This window comes from Thalassophryne amazonica, chromosome 6 (assembly GCF_902500255.1).
Source record: "Thalassophryne amazonica chromosome 6, fThaAma1.1, whole genome shotgun sequence".
Classification (NCBI taxonomy): Eukaryota; Metazoa; Chordata; class Actinopteri; order Batrachoidiformes; family Batrachoididae; genus Thalassophryne; species Thalassophryne amazonica.
Genome location: NC_047108.1, coordinates 15,981,956 through 15,999,134, shown reverse-complemented (window position 1 = coordinate 15,999,134; position 17,179 = coordinate 15,981,956). Strand labels below are relative to the sequence as shown.

At 45.9% G+C, this 17,179-nt stretch overlaps 1 protein-coding gene across 1 annotated transcript in view; it reads right to left on the bottom strand.

The window, feature by feature from the left end:
- Positions 1–17,179, bottom strand: part of oprl1 (opiate receptor-like 1) — a 152,326-nt gene that overhangs the window by 41,872 nt on the left and 93,275 nt on the right. The window contains exon 2 of the mRNA XM_034171792.1: positions 386–473. Within this exon, the coding sequence (XP_034027683.1) occupies positions 386–473 (88 nt within the window). The remainder of the gene's footprint in view (positions 1–385; positions 474–17,179) is intronic.

The following is a 17,179-nucleotide window of genomic DNA, read 5'->3' as shown; positions in this document are numbered from 1 at the left end:
CACTCCTGAAGGTCAAACTTGCCAAACACCAATCAATGGGGTCAGAGGTCATGTCTGCCTATCTTGTTTGTTGACCTGCTCCTCTCAGGTCATTTCTACTAAACCTGATACTTCACTAGGTTGACCCTGATATTTTGGGAAAAGTCTAAGTCATGGAATTGGATTTTCAACCAATTTGTAGGTCCTGACAAGGTTAACCAGAGGTCAATCATGTGGGTGAAGGTCAAGGTCATTGGGGTCAAATACCAATTTGCAGTAGACCTCAGTGTCTTATTGTTTGACATACAAATAATATAAAGCTAATCAAAGAAGTGTGTGACCTCACAAGCTCACACGGTTAAAGGCAGCAGCACCATGAAGTGTTCGCAGCATGAACGTGTTGTACCTGAAACGGTAACGTAGCCAGGAAGAGAGAGTCAGCCAGAGCCAGGTTAAAGATGTAGATGTTCGTCGCCGTTTTCATCTTTGTGTATCTGAGGAGAGAAAATCAAACACATGAAGCATCGCTTTGGCTGCATGAGCGCCGCGCTGTTAGCATGCATGCAGCATCTGCAAGCTGCCGCCACCAAAAGTGACATTTGGAGGAAGCTTTTACCCAGAATACTTTGCAGTAGCAGGAATGGCGACTTTAACATGAGCAGCCTGTCTGAGCAGAGTCCCTACAGCAGCGCAAAAAAAGGGGGAGGCCACTCGGTGGCCAAACTGTTCATTTATTTTTAACTGATTTGACAATAAAAGGGCTGGTGGCCAAGCGGTTAGTGTGCTTGTTTCCAGTGTGGAAGGTTCCAGGTTCAAACCCCAGCCCTGTCAATTCTCTAGGTAATGTGGAGTTGCCTCAGGAAGGGCATCCGGTGTAAAACTTCTGCCAGTTCAACATGCAGACCCACCTCGGATTTGCTGTTGTGACCCCGAGAGTAAAACGAGGGAGCAGCCGAAGGAAGAACTTAATATGACAATGAAAGTAACATGTAGGTAAACTACTCAGATGATAACACAAGAAAGCAAAAAATGTATTTCTACTGTGGTTGTCAAGGGGTTAAAAAAATCAACAGAAAAATAGATTTGAAAGACGCGTCTCCTCAGCAAAATTATGCAAATAATACTGAGTGTAAAAGTGCATAAAAAGTCTATTAAAATCAAATTCATAATAATACATAAAATGGTCCGGATCACTGGCTACAAGATGAAACATAAAATTCTTTAAAGGACATGTCTCACATATTTTAACATCCCACTTAGCAGGACAACATAAAAGTACTCATGCACACATGTTAATAATTAGTCATCTCTGATGTATTTTATTCCTCTCACTCTGAGTGTTAGCAGGTGCATTTCCGGAAAACCTTTCACTTGGCAGTCCTTGGCATTTTCAGTATGTGACATCCTTATTAGCAAAACAGAAACATCCCAATGACTGACAGACAAAGGGAAACGAACCTGCTGTGCCTGAAAACGAAGCTTCTGCGCTGCTGTTCAAAAGCGATGGCTCAGATTTACAGAGAGGAGATGACCTAAAGTGCAGGCCTCCCCAAGCAGAGCCTCACAGGACATGTTGTGACATGCCCACCTCTTCCACAATTTCTTGGATAGTCACACGACTGAAAAGCCAGCGAAAGCCGTCTGAATCTTCCGAATGGTGGAAGAGGTGGGCATCATTTTTCGGAGTCCAGCATGTCCTGTGAGAATTCAACACGGTGGCTCTTTTGCTCTGCCATCAGCTTTGTGCCGAAGCCATCGGCATGAATTTCGCTGCAACTTTTTTCATGGCCAAATCTTCTGTCACAGTGAAATGTGCCGAAAAAGTGCTGATGTCCACCTCTTCCGCAATTTCTCGGATAGTCACACGATGGTCCCGCATCACCACAGCGTTCACTTTGGAAATGATCTGGTCATTTCAGCATGTTGATGGCCGTCCGGAGCGTGGCTTGCTCTCCACCGTTGTGCAGATGTCTTTAAACCGGTTGTACTGCTCCTTAATCTGTGTGATGCCCATAGGACAGGCGTGGGCAACGAGGGCCAAGACAGTGCAGGTTTTCCTTGCAACCACTCATCTCAACAGGTGACTTGCTGATGAGCTTCTCCCCTGAACATGAACACCTAATCTTTAATGAAATCATCTGCTGAAGTGATTGGTAGAAAGGAAAACCTGCAGTGTTTTGGCCCTTCATGGCACATGATTGCCCACCCCTGCCATAGGATCATCACCGAAAGCCGTCTGAATAATCCGAATGGTTTCCACCTGGCTGTCGCCCAGTTTCTGGCAAAAAGTCGCACTGCTCCAGTCGTTCCGCCATTTCCTTGCAAAGAAAAAACGACGAGAGACGACACTCATCCTCACACAAAGGCTGCTTACAAGCAAATGACGCAATCAACAGGCATGAAAAAACTCACGCATGCGCACGAAGGTTCAAGGTTGGCTCATGCAAGCACACGTGATTCAAATCCATCAGGTTTTTGAAAAAAAAAAAAAAAAGGTCCGATACTTTTCTAACAGACCTCGTATGTATGTGTGCTGCGAACTTTGCTGTGTGTGTGTGTGTGTGTGTGTGTGTGTGTGTGTGTTTGTGTGCAGCTGACAAGACACTTGTTTTCCCCGGCAGCAGTTGTATTTTTTCTTAGATTTTATTGATAACAACACTCATAATTAATCGTGCACAAAATTGATCCTGCAGCAGAGATTGTTATTGGCAGGCTGCGTTTATGACTCGTGGCAGTGCAGGTGCACAGAAACCTTCTTGGAGCTGCAGCTTTTACCGTGACTGCAGCAAAATCAACAGTTATCACTTAAAAACAAGTCATCTTAACATGACATTACACTTGTGTCAACTTTGGAATTAATCTGTGACCCCTTTCTTAACATTATCAGCTACATTCCATTGAAGCGCACGCTGGGACACTTCTAGTAGCTACGTCACCTGTCAAAAACACAGAGTACTCACAAGTACTTTGTTTTCAGATATTTCCGTAGGTGTTTGCTGCAAATACTTTGAAACTGGTCATGGAAGTGCACAAAGTAATCCCGGTGGATCACCGGATGCTCACTAACAGCCTAAATTTAAATTATGATTTTGGCGCGACCTTTGTCCTTTAACTACTTTTCTAAAGGTTGGAAACCATTTAAAATGAAACAGAAACATTTAACTTTACTTCTGTTAAACAAGAAAGATGAGGAGTTAAATTTGACTGAAACAGATCATCTCCAAAAACTGAGTGTGCATGAAGGAGATTACTAAGGGAAGTCTTGCATCCCATATCAGCTGTGGCTGTGATTGGAGAGACTTTGTGCAAACAATAACTTTTCTCTGTCACTTCACCATAAACTGAAGTGTGGTGAAAGGCCATTCTTCCTGCAGACACATCTTAAGGTGTGCAACAGTGCAGGGTCATTGTTGTTGCACTTTTTGTTTCAAAATTCTCACATTCAATGTTTGGGGGGTCAGGACTACAGGAAGGTCAGTCTAGTGTCCGTACTCTCTTCATCTGCAGCCATGCCTTTGTAATGTGTGCAGAATGTTAGCGTTGTGGTTTTTCTGTGTGCTGAATTTCATCTGCATTTTTTCAAAATGTTGTTTATGTTAACTTTTTTTTTTTTTTTACATTGTTGTGCTGTGGTTCAACCCCATAATGCAGCGAGACAACGCAAACTTATAATTTGACATAGCTGCACATCAGTGCATCAGAAAGCCGCTGCACAGTTTGATTACCCAGAATCCTTTTCTCTGTTTCAGACCAAAGCATAGACTGTGTGTATACGGGAGAAACCCTTTGTGACATCACATAGGGTTTCTGGTTTGAAGTTCAAATAGTGCGGCTCTGGGTGTTGGCATGTTGGCAGTGTTTGACGCCAAACTCTGGAAAAACCCACCGTCCACGCCCCAAAGTGTTCAAACCCACTGAAGTTCAACCATGTGAGGAATTCTAAAAGCTTCACTCATAAATGTGTTTTCTGACATCACAGCTGCAGCTTTTTGGAAAATAAAAAGGCATCCTATTCTTTCTCCCCTTTCATTCCTTTTCCTTCTTTCCTTCCTCATGCCTCCTCCTGTCGCAATGTTCTCTGCACTTCTCTTTTTGTGCTTCGCTCTTACATCTTCTGTGTCAATTAATCTTTCATTATTTTTAGTTTCTGTACCTTCCGTCATCTTTATTCAGCCTCATCTCTTCATTATTCTTGAATCCTTATGGCAAAAATAAAAATGAAAAGAACCCTAGAAAGAACAAATTAATACTCAAACCAAACAGCTGCAAAATGAATAGAACCAATGAAAACCTGAAACAGGACAAAAGCTCATTAGCTGCTAAAATGACTTCAAAAATGAAACTGGAAAAAAAAAAAAAAAAAACTGTAATGAAAATCCTGAGCTCTTATTTTATAGCAGATGCTACTGTGATTACATAAAATTAGAGGAGAAACCCAAAGTCGAGCTGTCAAAATAAGTTACTACCAAATTCTAAAATCCACTTTGACAGTGATGAAATTTACTGGATGCATTTATTCTGGGGCCTGGTCGGAGTGGGCGTGGCACACAGGAAAGGCCTCCCCACTGACCCAAACGTGCTTCCAAATAATGTAAACAAAGATGTGATAGGTCTAACTTAAAAGTCCTCCACATGAAACCATGCTGCTGCCCACACATCTTCACCTGTTTTCTAAGCCTATCTTCTACTACTCTTTCCCATAATGTCATGATCAGCTTAATGCCTCCGTAGTTACTGCAGCTCTGCACATCACCCTTGTTCTTAAAAATCTGACCCAGCACACTTCTCCACTCGTCAGGCATCCCCTTACTTTCCAAGATTTTATGAAGCAATCTGGTTAAAAACTTCCCTGCCGCCACTGGACGGCCATCTGGACCAACAGCTTTTTGACTCTTTATCATCTTTATAGTTGTGGTTACTTCTAATCTCTTGCACTTCCTGATTTATTCTCTCCACATCATCCAGCCTTTCTTTGTCTCATTTTCTTCATTCATCAGCTCCTCAAAATATTCCCTCCACCTTCTCAGTACGCTCTTCTCGTGTGTTAGCACATTACGACACGTTTATCACCTTAACTTGTTGCTCATTCTATCCAGCTCAGTCCCTTTGTCTGGCAAATCAATACATTCCTTTTCTCCTTCCTTAGTGTTTAACTTCATGTACTACTTGCTGTAGGCCTTTTCCTTAGCCGTTGCCACTTCTCTTTTCACCTGATCTCCTTGTACTCCGACTATCCCAATTCTTTTTCGCCAACATTGTCATTCCACCTCAGTCTCCTTGTCTTCTTTCCCCTGTCAAATGTTGCACTTTCTGAGCTGTCTCCCTCACCACATCTGCAGTACTTTTCCAGTTGTCCAAAATAACTTCGCCTCCATCCAGTGCCTGTCTCACTTCGTTCCAGAATTTCACACGACACTCGTCCTCCTTCAGTTTCCACAGTCTGATAGCCATTATATTTATTTATGTTTAACTGTGCTATGAATGTCATGTTTGTACAATTATCCATGTCCCTGTACAAATACATTTACTGTGTATTTGAATTTTTTTCTACCACTTGTGTTTTTATCATTTTTCACTCTTGGGCTGTTATAACATGAAAGTTTTTGCAGTGTCCATATTTGATGTGTAGTTAGTTATCTGTGTGGTTCTTAAAAATATGTATTTACTTCTAACCCCCCCCCACCCCCCACCACCACCACCACAACCACCACCATACACCCAAAACAAATAGATGCAAAATGTGCATAGAGTTTATCAATATTATTTTTACAAACACTGAATAGGTTTGCAGAAGAAAAGGAATTTGGATTATTATCTGAAATTTCAAACATTAAAAAGGTTACAACACAAATGCTAAAAAAAACAAATAAAAAACACATTACCATAAAATTTTTACATTAATATAAAGAAGATTAATTTAAAATTATCACATGAATATCAAAACATTATGTATTTTTTTTCTTCGCATGAATATAAAAAAAAACCCTCTCTCCCTGAAGGGTTTTATTTTGTTCCTCAAAAGCAAAGAGAAGCTACTGTATGAATAAATAATGATTTAGAACATTTACATCTCTGTCTCTTGTGTTGTTCAGTTTTTCATCTTTTCTCTCTTACTCTTCATATTTATTTAATTCTGTTTAACCTCAAGTCTTTGTTTGCATGACCTTCTTATTTACAAGTGTTGAACAGAATCGCAGCTGCAAAGGTTTTAAGAAAAACATGTTCAGCAGATAATGAAATTTGCAGCGTTCACTGACAATCAATATAAAATGAATCAATTTCTACCACAGTGGAGGGATGAAAAACTCATCTGAAGAACACAAAAACTGATGAGAGCAACTAGCAATAAGGGAAATGATATCAGGTGAAAGTATCCAGTCAAATCCAAATGGAAATCATTTCATGCACACATACAAACAGACATGTGCCTTACTTTGATTTAAAAAGTAAATGGAAAAAACAGTTCTTGCAAAATCTTCATACAACCCTAAACCATTGAAATTTGGGCTGATACAGACATCGCAAACAATGCAACAACAATCCACCACCAACAACTAAAACAGAGTGATCCTTACATTTACTTTGACTTCTATTTCACTGCAGACAGCATGAACTAAAGATATTTCATGTTTTCTTTCTGGTTAGCTTCCTTTCATTTCTTAATCCAGTAATACTGTCATGTAATGGCTTCAGGTGAACCAGTGAATTTTGTCCGCTATAATCGAAATCCATTATATGTATAAAACAGACAAAATCTGTTATATATGTATAAAACAGATTAGTTACAGCCAGGAGGCGCCGAATGGTCTACACGGAATCCCCAGCAGCAGTCTTATGTATTTCCTAGATTAAACGCCTGACCTTGAATAAGGACCTGCTGCATTTAATGACTGGTGTCGCAGACCGAATGGTCCCCCCTAAAAATTGGTCCACCTGCCTTCACTGCACATGCATCATTTGGGACCACAGCAGCTCCTCTGAGAGGGACTGTCTTCACCCAATGCAATCAAAGGGAATAATGTGATTATTAACCATCAGATGACAAAGTAAAACCTGTTCAATCATTCTAAAGTGAGTTTTAAGCAGAAACAAGCCCGTTTTATGCAGAAAAGTGGTGATAATCAGTGAGTCACTACTGATACTTTGACATGATGGCAGCGCAGTGAACGCAGCAGCCAGCAGCTCTTTTTTTTAGGGGGGACCGTTTGGTCTTGTGACACCGGGTCAAAACTTCATCTGAAAAAAATAAACGCCTGCCTTAAATAAGCATCCAACATTATGTGCAATAAAAAATTATATTTGGTCGAGTCGCTCTTTTTCTAAATCCCCTGCGGAGCAGTACCTTAAATTCCAAAAGGCTGACTTATGCTTCTGCAGCTCTGTAACTTGGTGGCCATGCAATGATGTCGACATGCGCGTGACCCTTGCAAAGTTCTCTGTCGCGTCTTTATGCAATTTGCAGCAGGAACAGTGGGTTTTTCTGGATTTTCTGGATTAATTTGTCCCTCAGCAAGCTCAGCTTCTTTTATTCAATCATCAACCTCCAAATCAACAGTACAGACCCTTCACACATAGTGCGAAGTTTGGACAAAGTGCACACTTACTACGCATGACACAGGAATTGTGTGAAAACCATGTTATGTCTTCCCTGCCGCCAATGCCTTGTACATCTGTTGCTACAACTATTTCCACACACAAGCACCTGTGCGCCTGCGCTGTGTGAACCCATCGCACCCTCTTGTGGCAGGTGCCGGCCAAATTCCAGGTGACACGTACGAACACCTAACACTGCGCACATGGCACTTAGAAAATGTGTGCCCAGTCACACTCTTGGTATGACAACAGACTGCAGACAATCACTGTCATACTGCTGTGAAGTTTGTCTAAATTCCCCATGAGTGTGACTTTGCAAACACACACACTGTCACGTGGGTGTGTGCGCTCCACTTACGGGATGCGTGGCTTCTGACAGAAGCAGCAATGGTGATCTGTCACTCTGGACATTCCAGCTACACAACACCTACTGTGTTTGGACAGTCATGGACCAACAACTGACCACTGTGAGGCGCGTGTGTCTGATTGCTGAATTTTCATGGACATAAATAAAAACATATATCGCCGTGGTGGCGACAAGCTGCAGCAAGCGAGCGCGTGCATGGAGCGGACACTGACAACTCCCCAGGTTGAAACGGACAGTCAGATCAGAACACGTCACCCACGTGAGCTCTGTTCCACATGACGCAGTGTCTGTGCTGTGGCGCGCCATCCACAAGACACGCGTGTCGGGCAGAACACGTGCGCGGCCAACTGGACGCACCTGACCAGTAGATGTGGACATGATCAGAGCACACTGCTTCTCATTAATGTCATTTCATGACTGTATGTCAGTGGCCATGGGTCATCACCAGAGGAACAGATGAATCATATTTGTCTTGCTCGCTTGATAAATGTGGTGTTTTTATATAGTGTGGGATTTTTTTTTTAATACTTCCATGTGATTCCTGATATGAGGCAGCTTTCCACAGCTTTCAAAGAACAGCTCTGTAACTTAGTGGTAGTGGGAATCAGAGGTTTTGAAAGGCGTGAGTTTGTGTCCTGGTTGGTGTGTTTTTTTCTTTTTTAAAATTATTCCACATAAGTGGCGCAATGTGGTTCCACACCTATCAGCTGGTTTTTATTTCTTCTACAAAAGCGGTGCCATGTGCTGCACCTGGCACTGTTCCTGCTTGATAGACACTGGTGCGCACTGGGTTTGTGCACGCCTGCTCATCAGCGTGATGTTTTGTGCGCTAATTTGTAACTGTTTCACATTCGGGGGCGGAGTTAGCCTATTTTTAGGGGTGCTCAAGCATCCCTAAATATATTTTAAGCACCCCTATATATATATATATATATATATATATATATATATATATATATATATATATATATACTAACTACTATTTTTTCAAACAACCTATTTCAAGCATTATGCCAAAATATGTATTACAAGAACACATTAATTTGATCATCTCCCCTTCTTGGGCAAATGGTTCAGTCCACGAAGCACGCCTACACTCATCTCTCTCTCTGCTCTGGTATGTGTTTGTGTCACGTGGTTCTCCTGCGGTGGCGCTCATTTAGCAGAGGCGCTGTCCTGTGAGCGCTGGTGGTAACCTCGCCCAGCCGCGCTGTCAAGTGATTGCCAGGTGACTGTCACATTTGCGAGGTATTTATTCACAGTTTATGTCTCTGAATGTGAAGAGCGAGTGCAACTCTCTGAAAAGTGCTTATTTTACTCACCTAGCTACCTATCGCTAAACACAGTATATTGCTCTACAAATTAGTGCGCGCTGTGCATGTTCAAATGTAAGACTGATTCAGTGTTGTCTTTTTTTTCAACTAAATCCTCTTGTCAGCTACTAAATGGTGCTCGCCCTTCAATCTGTGTAGCTTCTATGAACAAATCACTCTCCTACATCTAATACCATGAACTCAGATCTGACCTTAAATGCTTAGTTAAGGTCCTTAACTAAGCATTTCAGAATTAAGACTGTAAACTTTACCACAAAGTTTAATGCACAGCATGATAATAAGTGAATAATTTAAATTCCTGCTAAAAAGGCATAAATCATAAAACTCATTTTGCATTTTTATTTGTTGGCAGTAAGTGGCAAACCTGCAGTGCAGTGATGGATATCAGAGCATTGTTTTCAAAAGGAAAAAAAGGCTTCAGGTGAGGTTTGTGCACTCTATAGACCTTATGTGATAGTAGATATGGACACTGAGAATAGCAAAGGATGGAAAGTGAAGCTAAGGGTAAATTGAACATATGTATCAGACTGTGGAGGTGTCTTACTTGTGTTACTGGTGTTTTGGTATGAATTCTGACTTTTAAGTCACACATTTTTATTTTTCTTACTTTTAAGGACTTCATTAGATCTTGTCTGTCCTTTCTATGCTTTGCTGTTAATTCAATAAATAATTCATGTTCATATAGACATTAACATTAAATCGGTGTGTAACTTTGCAAAAACAATGTCGGACTCTGTAGTTTTCTCTGGGCCCCTCCCCAATCGGACCGGGAGTGACATGTTTAGCCGCATGTTCTCCTTGAATTGCTGGCTGTCTGAGTGGTGTCCAAAAAATGAGGTGGGCTTCATAGATAATTGGCAAAGCTTCTGGGGAAAACCTGGTCTTGTTAGGAGAGACGGCATCCATCCCACTTTGGATGGAGCAGCTCTCATTTCTAGAAATCTGGCCAATTTTCTTAAATCCTCCAAACCGTGACTATCCAGGGTTGGGACCAGGAAGCAGAGTTGTAGTCTTACACACCTCTCTGCAGCTTCTCTCCCCCTGCCATCCCCTCATTACCCCATCCCCGTAGAGACGGTGCCTGCTCCCAGACTACCAATAACCAGCAAAAATCTATTTAAGCATAAAAATTCAAAAAGAAAAAATAATATAGCATCTTCAACTGCACCACAGACTAAAACAGTTAAATGTGGTCTATTAAACATTAGGTCTCTCTCTTCTAAGTCCCTGTTGGTAAATGATATAATAATTGATCAACATATTGATTTATTCTGCCTTACAGAAACCTGGTTACAGCAGGATGAATATGTTAGTTTAAATGAGTCAACACCCCCGAGTCACACTAACTGTCAGAATGCTCGGGACTTGGCGGCTCCAGTATTCCCGGGGTCCTGTGGCGGAGGAAGCCGTGTGGTACCGGTCTTACCTTGGAGAGGCGTCTCCTATCTTAGAGCCTGCCCACACGACACTTTTGTGAATTGGCTGTTGTCCATTTCTGTGATTGGTTGTATTCGTTGTGCACATTCACAACGGTAAAGCGTTGTTATTTGACTTACTCCATTGTCCATTCATTTGCGCCCCCTGTTGTGGGTCCGTGTTCCTACACTTTCCCAACAGGATATCTCGGCCAGCGTCATGGATCCCGAGGGGCGTCAACCGGCTGTTGAACGGCCAATGGAAGAACAAGGCGCACAGGCGTCCGCAGGAGGGGTAATCGGTGAGTTGCAGCGGATCCTCACCGCTTTCACGACTCGGTTAGATTTGATGACCGAGCAGAACGTCCTCCTGAACCGCAGGGTGGAGGCTCTCGCCGCGCAGGTGGAAGCACGCCCTCTGGGCGCCGCTGCGGCTCTCCCTCCCGTAGAACCTGTGCGTAACAACAACGTTCCACTGGTTGTCCAACGACCCCTCCCACCTTCCCCTGAAGCATACATAAGCCCCCCAGAGCCGTACGGAGGCTGTGTGGAGACGTGCGCGGATTTTCTTATGCAGTGTTCGCTCGTCTTCGCACAGCGTCCCGTCATGTACGCGACTGACGCTAGCAAAGTAGCTTATGTGATAAATCTGCTTCGTGGTGAGGCACGCGCTTGGGCTACAGCGCTCTGGGAGCAAAGTTCACGGCTCCTTCTGACATATGATGGGTTTGTGAGGGAGCTCAGAACGGTGTTCGATCACCCTAATAGAGGAGAGACCGCTTCAGCCGTGCTGCTGTCAATGAGACAGGGGCGCCGGAGCGCAGCTGCCTATGCAGTCGACTTCCGCATCGCGGCTGCGAGGTCCGGCTGGAATAGCGCTGCCCTCCGCACCGCCTTCGTAAACGGACTGTCATTGGTCCTCAAGGAGCACCTGGTGGCTAAGGACGAACCGCGGGATTTAGATGGGCTTATCGATCTTGTTATACGTTTAGACAATCGGTTAAATGAGCGCCGTCGGGAACGAGACGAAGGGCGTGGCCAGGCACGCGTCGTCCCTCTCCCTTCCGGTTCCGACCGCGTTCCGCCCTCCCCACGCGAGGGCACGAGTAGGGCAACATTTAGGGCACCGGTCACACAAAGGAGGCTGGCCCGCGGGGCGTGTTTTGTTTGTGGCTCGATTGAGCATCAAGTAAGGGACTGCCCCGAGCGGTTAAACACCAACGCCCGCCCCTATACCCGATACCCCTTACCCTTGTTGGATTCTGTGTTCACGCCCCTGCATGGAGCCAAGATATTCACCAAGCTTGATCTTAGGAATGCGTATCACCTGGTTCGGATCCGGAAGGGAGACGAGTGGAAGACGGCATTTAACACCCCGTTAGGTCATTTTGAGTACCTGGTCATGCCGTTCGGTCTTACAAACGCTCCCGCGACGTTCCAAGCGTTGGTTAATGATGTCTTGCGGGACTTCCTGCACCGATTCGTCTTCGTGTATTTAGACGACATACTCATCTTTTCTCCGGATCCTGAGACCCATGTCCGACATGTACGTCAGGTCCTGCAGCGGTTATTGGAGAACCGGCTGTTTGTTAAGGGCGAGAAGTGTGAGTTTCACCGCACCTCTTTGTCCTTCCTGGGGTTCATCATCTCCCCCAACTCCGTCGCTCCTGATCCGACCAAGGTTGCAGCGGTGAGAGACTGGCCCCAACCCACAAGCCGTAGGAAGCTGCAACAGTTCCTCGGCTTTGCGAATTTCTACAGGAGGTTCATTAAGGGCTACAGTCAGGTTGTTAGCCCCCTGACAGCCCTGACCTCACCAAAAGTCCCCTTCACCTGGTCGGATCGTTGCGGTGCCGCGTTCAAGGAGTTGAAACGGCGCTTCTCGTCTGCACCCGTTCTGGTGCAGCCCGATCCTAGTCGCCAGTTAGTGGTTGAAGTGGACGCCTCGGACTCAGGGATAGGAGCTGTGCTGTCCCAGAGTGGGAAGACCGATAAGGTCCTTCACCCGTGTGCCTATTTTTCCCGCAGGTTGACCCCGGCTGAACGAAACTATGACGTCGGCAACCGAGAACTCCTTGCGGTGAAAGAGGCTCTTGAAGAGTGGAGACATCTGTTGGAGGGAACGTCCGTGCCATTCACGGTTTTCACTGACCACCGGAACCTGGAATATATCAGGACCGCCAAGCGGCTGAATCCCAGGCAAGCCCGCTGGTCACTGTTCTTCGGCCGTTTTGACTTCCGCATCACCTACCGGCCCGGGACCAAGAACCAGAAATCGGATGCCTTGTCCCGGGTACACGAAGACGAGGTCAAAACGGAGTTGTCGGATCCACCGGAACCCATCATACCGGAGTCCACTATCGTGGCCACCCTCACCTGGGACGTAGAGAGAACCGTCCGGGAGGCCCTGGCACGAAGCCCGGACCCCGGGACTGGACCAAAGAACAGACTTTACGTCCCACCAGAGGCAAGGGCTGCAGTCCTGGACTTCTGTCACGGCTCTAAGCTCTCCTGTCATCCAGGGGTGCGAAGAACCGTGGCAGTTGTCCGGCAGCGCTTCTGGTGGGCGTCCCTGGAGGCCGACGTCCGGGACTATATCCAGGCCTGTACCACCTGCCCCAGGGGCAAGGCCGACCATCGCAAGGCTCCGGGACTGCTACAGCCGCTGCCCGCGCCCCTGGTCCCACATCGGCCTGGATTTTGTCACGGGCCTCCCGCCGTCTCAGGGAAACACCGTCATCCTCACGATAGTGGACCGATTCTCCAAGGCGGCCCACTTCGTGGCCCTCCCGAAGCTCCCAATGGCCCAGGAGACAGCGGACCTCCTGGTCCACCACGTCGTCCGCCTGCATGGAATACCATCAGACATCGTCTCCGATCGCGGTCCCCAGTTCTCCTCGCATGTCTGGAGGAGCTTTTGCCAGGAACTGGGGGCCACGGTCAGTCTCTCATCCGGGTATCACCCCCAGACCAACGGGCAAGCAGAGCGGGCCAATCAAGAAATGGAGCAAACGCTACGTTGTGTGACAGCCGCGCACCCGGCGGCCTGGAGTACTCATCTGGCCTGGATCGAGTACGCCCACAACAGTCAAGTGTCATCAGCCACCGGCCTCTCCCCCTTTGAAGTGTGTTTGGGGTATCAGCCCCCGTTATTCCCGGTGGTTGAGGGAGAGGTCGGTGTGCCCTCGGTCCAGGCCCACCTGCGGAAGTGCCGTCGGGTGTGGCGTGCCGCCCGTTCTGCTTTGTTGAGGGCCCGGATGAGGGCGAAGACCCATGCAGACCGGCGGCGGACCCCGGCCCCTACGTATCGCCCCGGGCAGGAAGTGTGGTTGTCCACCAAGGACATTCCACTGCAAGTGGCCTCCCCAAAACTGCAAGACAGGTACATAGGTCCGTTTAAGATTCTCAAGGTCATCAATCCCGCCGCAGTGAGGCTTCGGCTTCCAGCCTCACTGCGGATCCATCCAGTATTCCATGTGTCAAAAATCAAGCCCCATCACACCTCGCCCCTCTGTACACCCGGTCCGGCGCCACCTCCTGCCCGGATCATCGATGGCAAGCCGGCTTGGACAGTGCGCCGGTTGTTGGACGTCCGACGGATGGGCCGGGGCTTTCAATATCTGGTGGACTGGGAGGGGTACGGCCCTGAAGAACGCTCCTGGGTGAAGAGGAGCTTCATCCTGGACCCGGCCCTCCTGGCCGACTTCTACCATCGCCACCCGGAGGAGGCGCCCGTTGAGGGGGGGGTCCTGTTGTGTGGGCCGCTGAAGAGGCGGTACTGCTGGCCCACCACCACCAGAGGGCGCCCTGCCTGGAGTGCGGGCTCCAGGCACCAGAGGGCGCCGCCGCCTCACGGGAGCCGCCTTGGTGACAGCTGTCACCCATCACCTGAGACAGCTGATGGCAATCATCAGTGGGGTATATCAGCAGGACGGCATCTCCACCTCATTGCCGAGATATCGTTTTTACCGGAGAGGTAACGTATTGACGCTAACAGAGTGTATCTTTTTGGATTAAGCTAGTTATTTGGATTACTGTTCCAACGAGAGGTGGAGGTAACTTTCCTGCTGTTCGGAGTCTTGGGTGCAAACGCGCCCCCATCTGACTGTACTTTGTTTCCTCGCCAGCAGTACCAGGTCCGACACGCGGAGGCAGTGGCCACCTGGGAGTTCGGGACTTGGCGGCTCCAGTATTCCCGGGGTCCTGTGGCGGAGGAAGCCGTGTGGTACCGGTCTTACCTTGGAGAGGCGTCTCCTATCTTCGAGCCTGCCCACACGACACTTTTGTGAATTGGCTGTTGTCCATTTCTGTGATTGGTTGTATTCGTTGTGCACATTCACAACAGTAAAGCGTTGTTATTTGACTTACTCCATTGTCCGTTCATTTGCGCCCCCTGTTGTGGGTCCGTGTTCCTACACTTTCCCAACATAAGGAGTGTTACTGCCGCTTTAAGGACGGCCCACAACTGCTGAGAGCGCGGCGCGCTCCCAGCGCCAATCGACATGCTCAAACAACCACATCATTTCCAACGTGAAGGCTTTGTTGATCCGGGACCTCGTCTTACTTTCACAAAAAGGCAGGAGACGTGGACATCAGCACTTTTTCGGCACATTCCGCTGTTACAGGAGTTTTTTTTCCATGGAAAGAAAAGCGGAGGGACGCGCCACGGAGCCGTTCATTACGTGGCACAAAACCACCTCCGTGTTGGTCTCACAGGACGGCTTTCAGGTGGATTTCAGATGGATTCTGGTTGCTTTTCAGTTGTGTGATTATCCGATTGTAATTGTGCATGAGCTGGACATGCCCGAACATGTCCTGGAAGGCTTCATCACAGCATTGCTTTGCGCCATGCGGCTCCACCACGACGCGCGGAACTCTTCCGCACATCTGTCTTAAGGTGCTGATGTCCATGTCTTTTCACAATTCCTGTGCTAGTCAGACGACATACCGGATCAAGGCAGCGTCCAGTTTAGAAATGAATGGCACATTTCACTGTTACAGGAGTTTTTGTCATGGAAACAAAAGCGGAAGGACGCGCCACGGAGCCGTTCATTACATGGCACAAAACCACCTCTGTGTTGGTCTCACAGGACGGCTTTCAGGTGGATTTTAGATGGATTCCGGTTGCTTTTCAGTCGTGTGATTATCCGATTGTGATTGTGCATGAGCTGGACATGCCCCAATATGTCCTGGAAGGCTTCATCACGGCGTTGCTTTGTACCATGTGGCTCCACTGTGATGCACGATGGAGCTGCTCCTCTTTATTCGCAATTTATTCGCAACATTTATTCGCAATAAAAATCCGACGAGAGGGGTGGACCACTGCTCACACAAAGCCTGCTCACAGACGAATGACGCAACCGACAGGCGTGAAAAAACTCACGCATGCGCACAAAGGTTGAAGCTTGTCTCATGCAATCACACATGATTCCAATCCATATGGCTTTTGAAAAAAATAAAAAGGTCCGATACTTTTCTCACAGACCTCGTATTTCTTATCCTGAACCCATTTATGTGCAGTATACCATCTGTGTTCTCCATCCAGCCTTATAGTGGAGTGCTGCTGTCGCTGTGCTAAACCAGGTCCTCCTGCACACGGCACTAAACCTCACTGATCATAACAACTGCAACTACTGTATTTTTATGACTTACAACGTGGATGTGCGTGCTGCCAGAAAAACTGAGACATCAGTCAGTTTGTAGAATAAATAAATAAATATAAAAATATCCAAAACTAAAACACAGTCTAAGTAATGCCTAAAACTGTCTAAATGTAATTGAAAAGTAATACCAGGGTGAGTGTTCTGTACTAAGTACTATGACATAATAATCTGTTAAGATGAAATAAAAAATCTTCAATAACTATAGGCTCATAAGACTAATATAAAAACAAGGATAATATACTTTACTCAGCCTCTGAATATTTCAGACCTGCTCCTAAGTTGCAATTACTATTTGCCCTCACCACATTAGGAGATTAAATTATTTGTTATATTTATATTATTATTTATATTATTGTTATGTCATATTATTTGTCTGTGTTTGTTTGTGGAATTGTTCATTTTTTCTATTTGAATATTTTGTGTGCCGAATAAAAAACTTTGTCACTTTGTCACTTTGTCATATAAACTGCACCAGAATGCAGGAATTTTATGTATGGGCTAATCCATACATAAAATTGCTAATATGCGTTTTTTTTTTTGTTTTGTTTTTTATCATTTTGACAATGTATGCAGCTTTTACAAGCAATATTTTCACTCTGAAATCATGGGAAATTGTATTTCTGGACATCTAGATTTTAAAAATTTAAAAAATGCGCTAAGCACCCCTAAAACTGGAAGTCTAAAATCTCCTCTGTTCACGCTGTTTCGCCGTTTTCATCCAAATGCCGTCCAAATTTTACACTATGTGTAATTTCTGACTCTATGTTATAAAGTTGGTCATATTTGTGGACTTTTCTGCCAAATGTATTTGATCCATGATTGAACTGT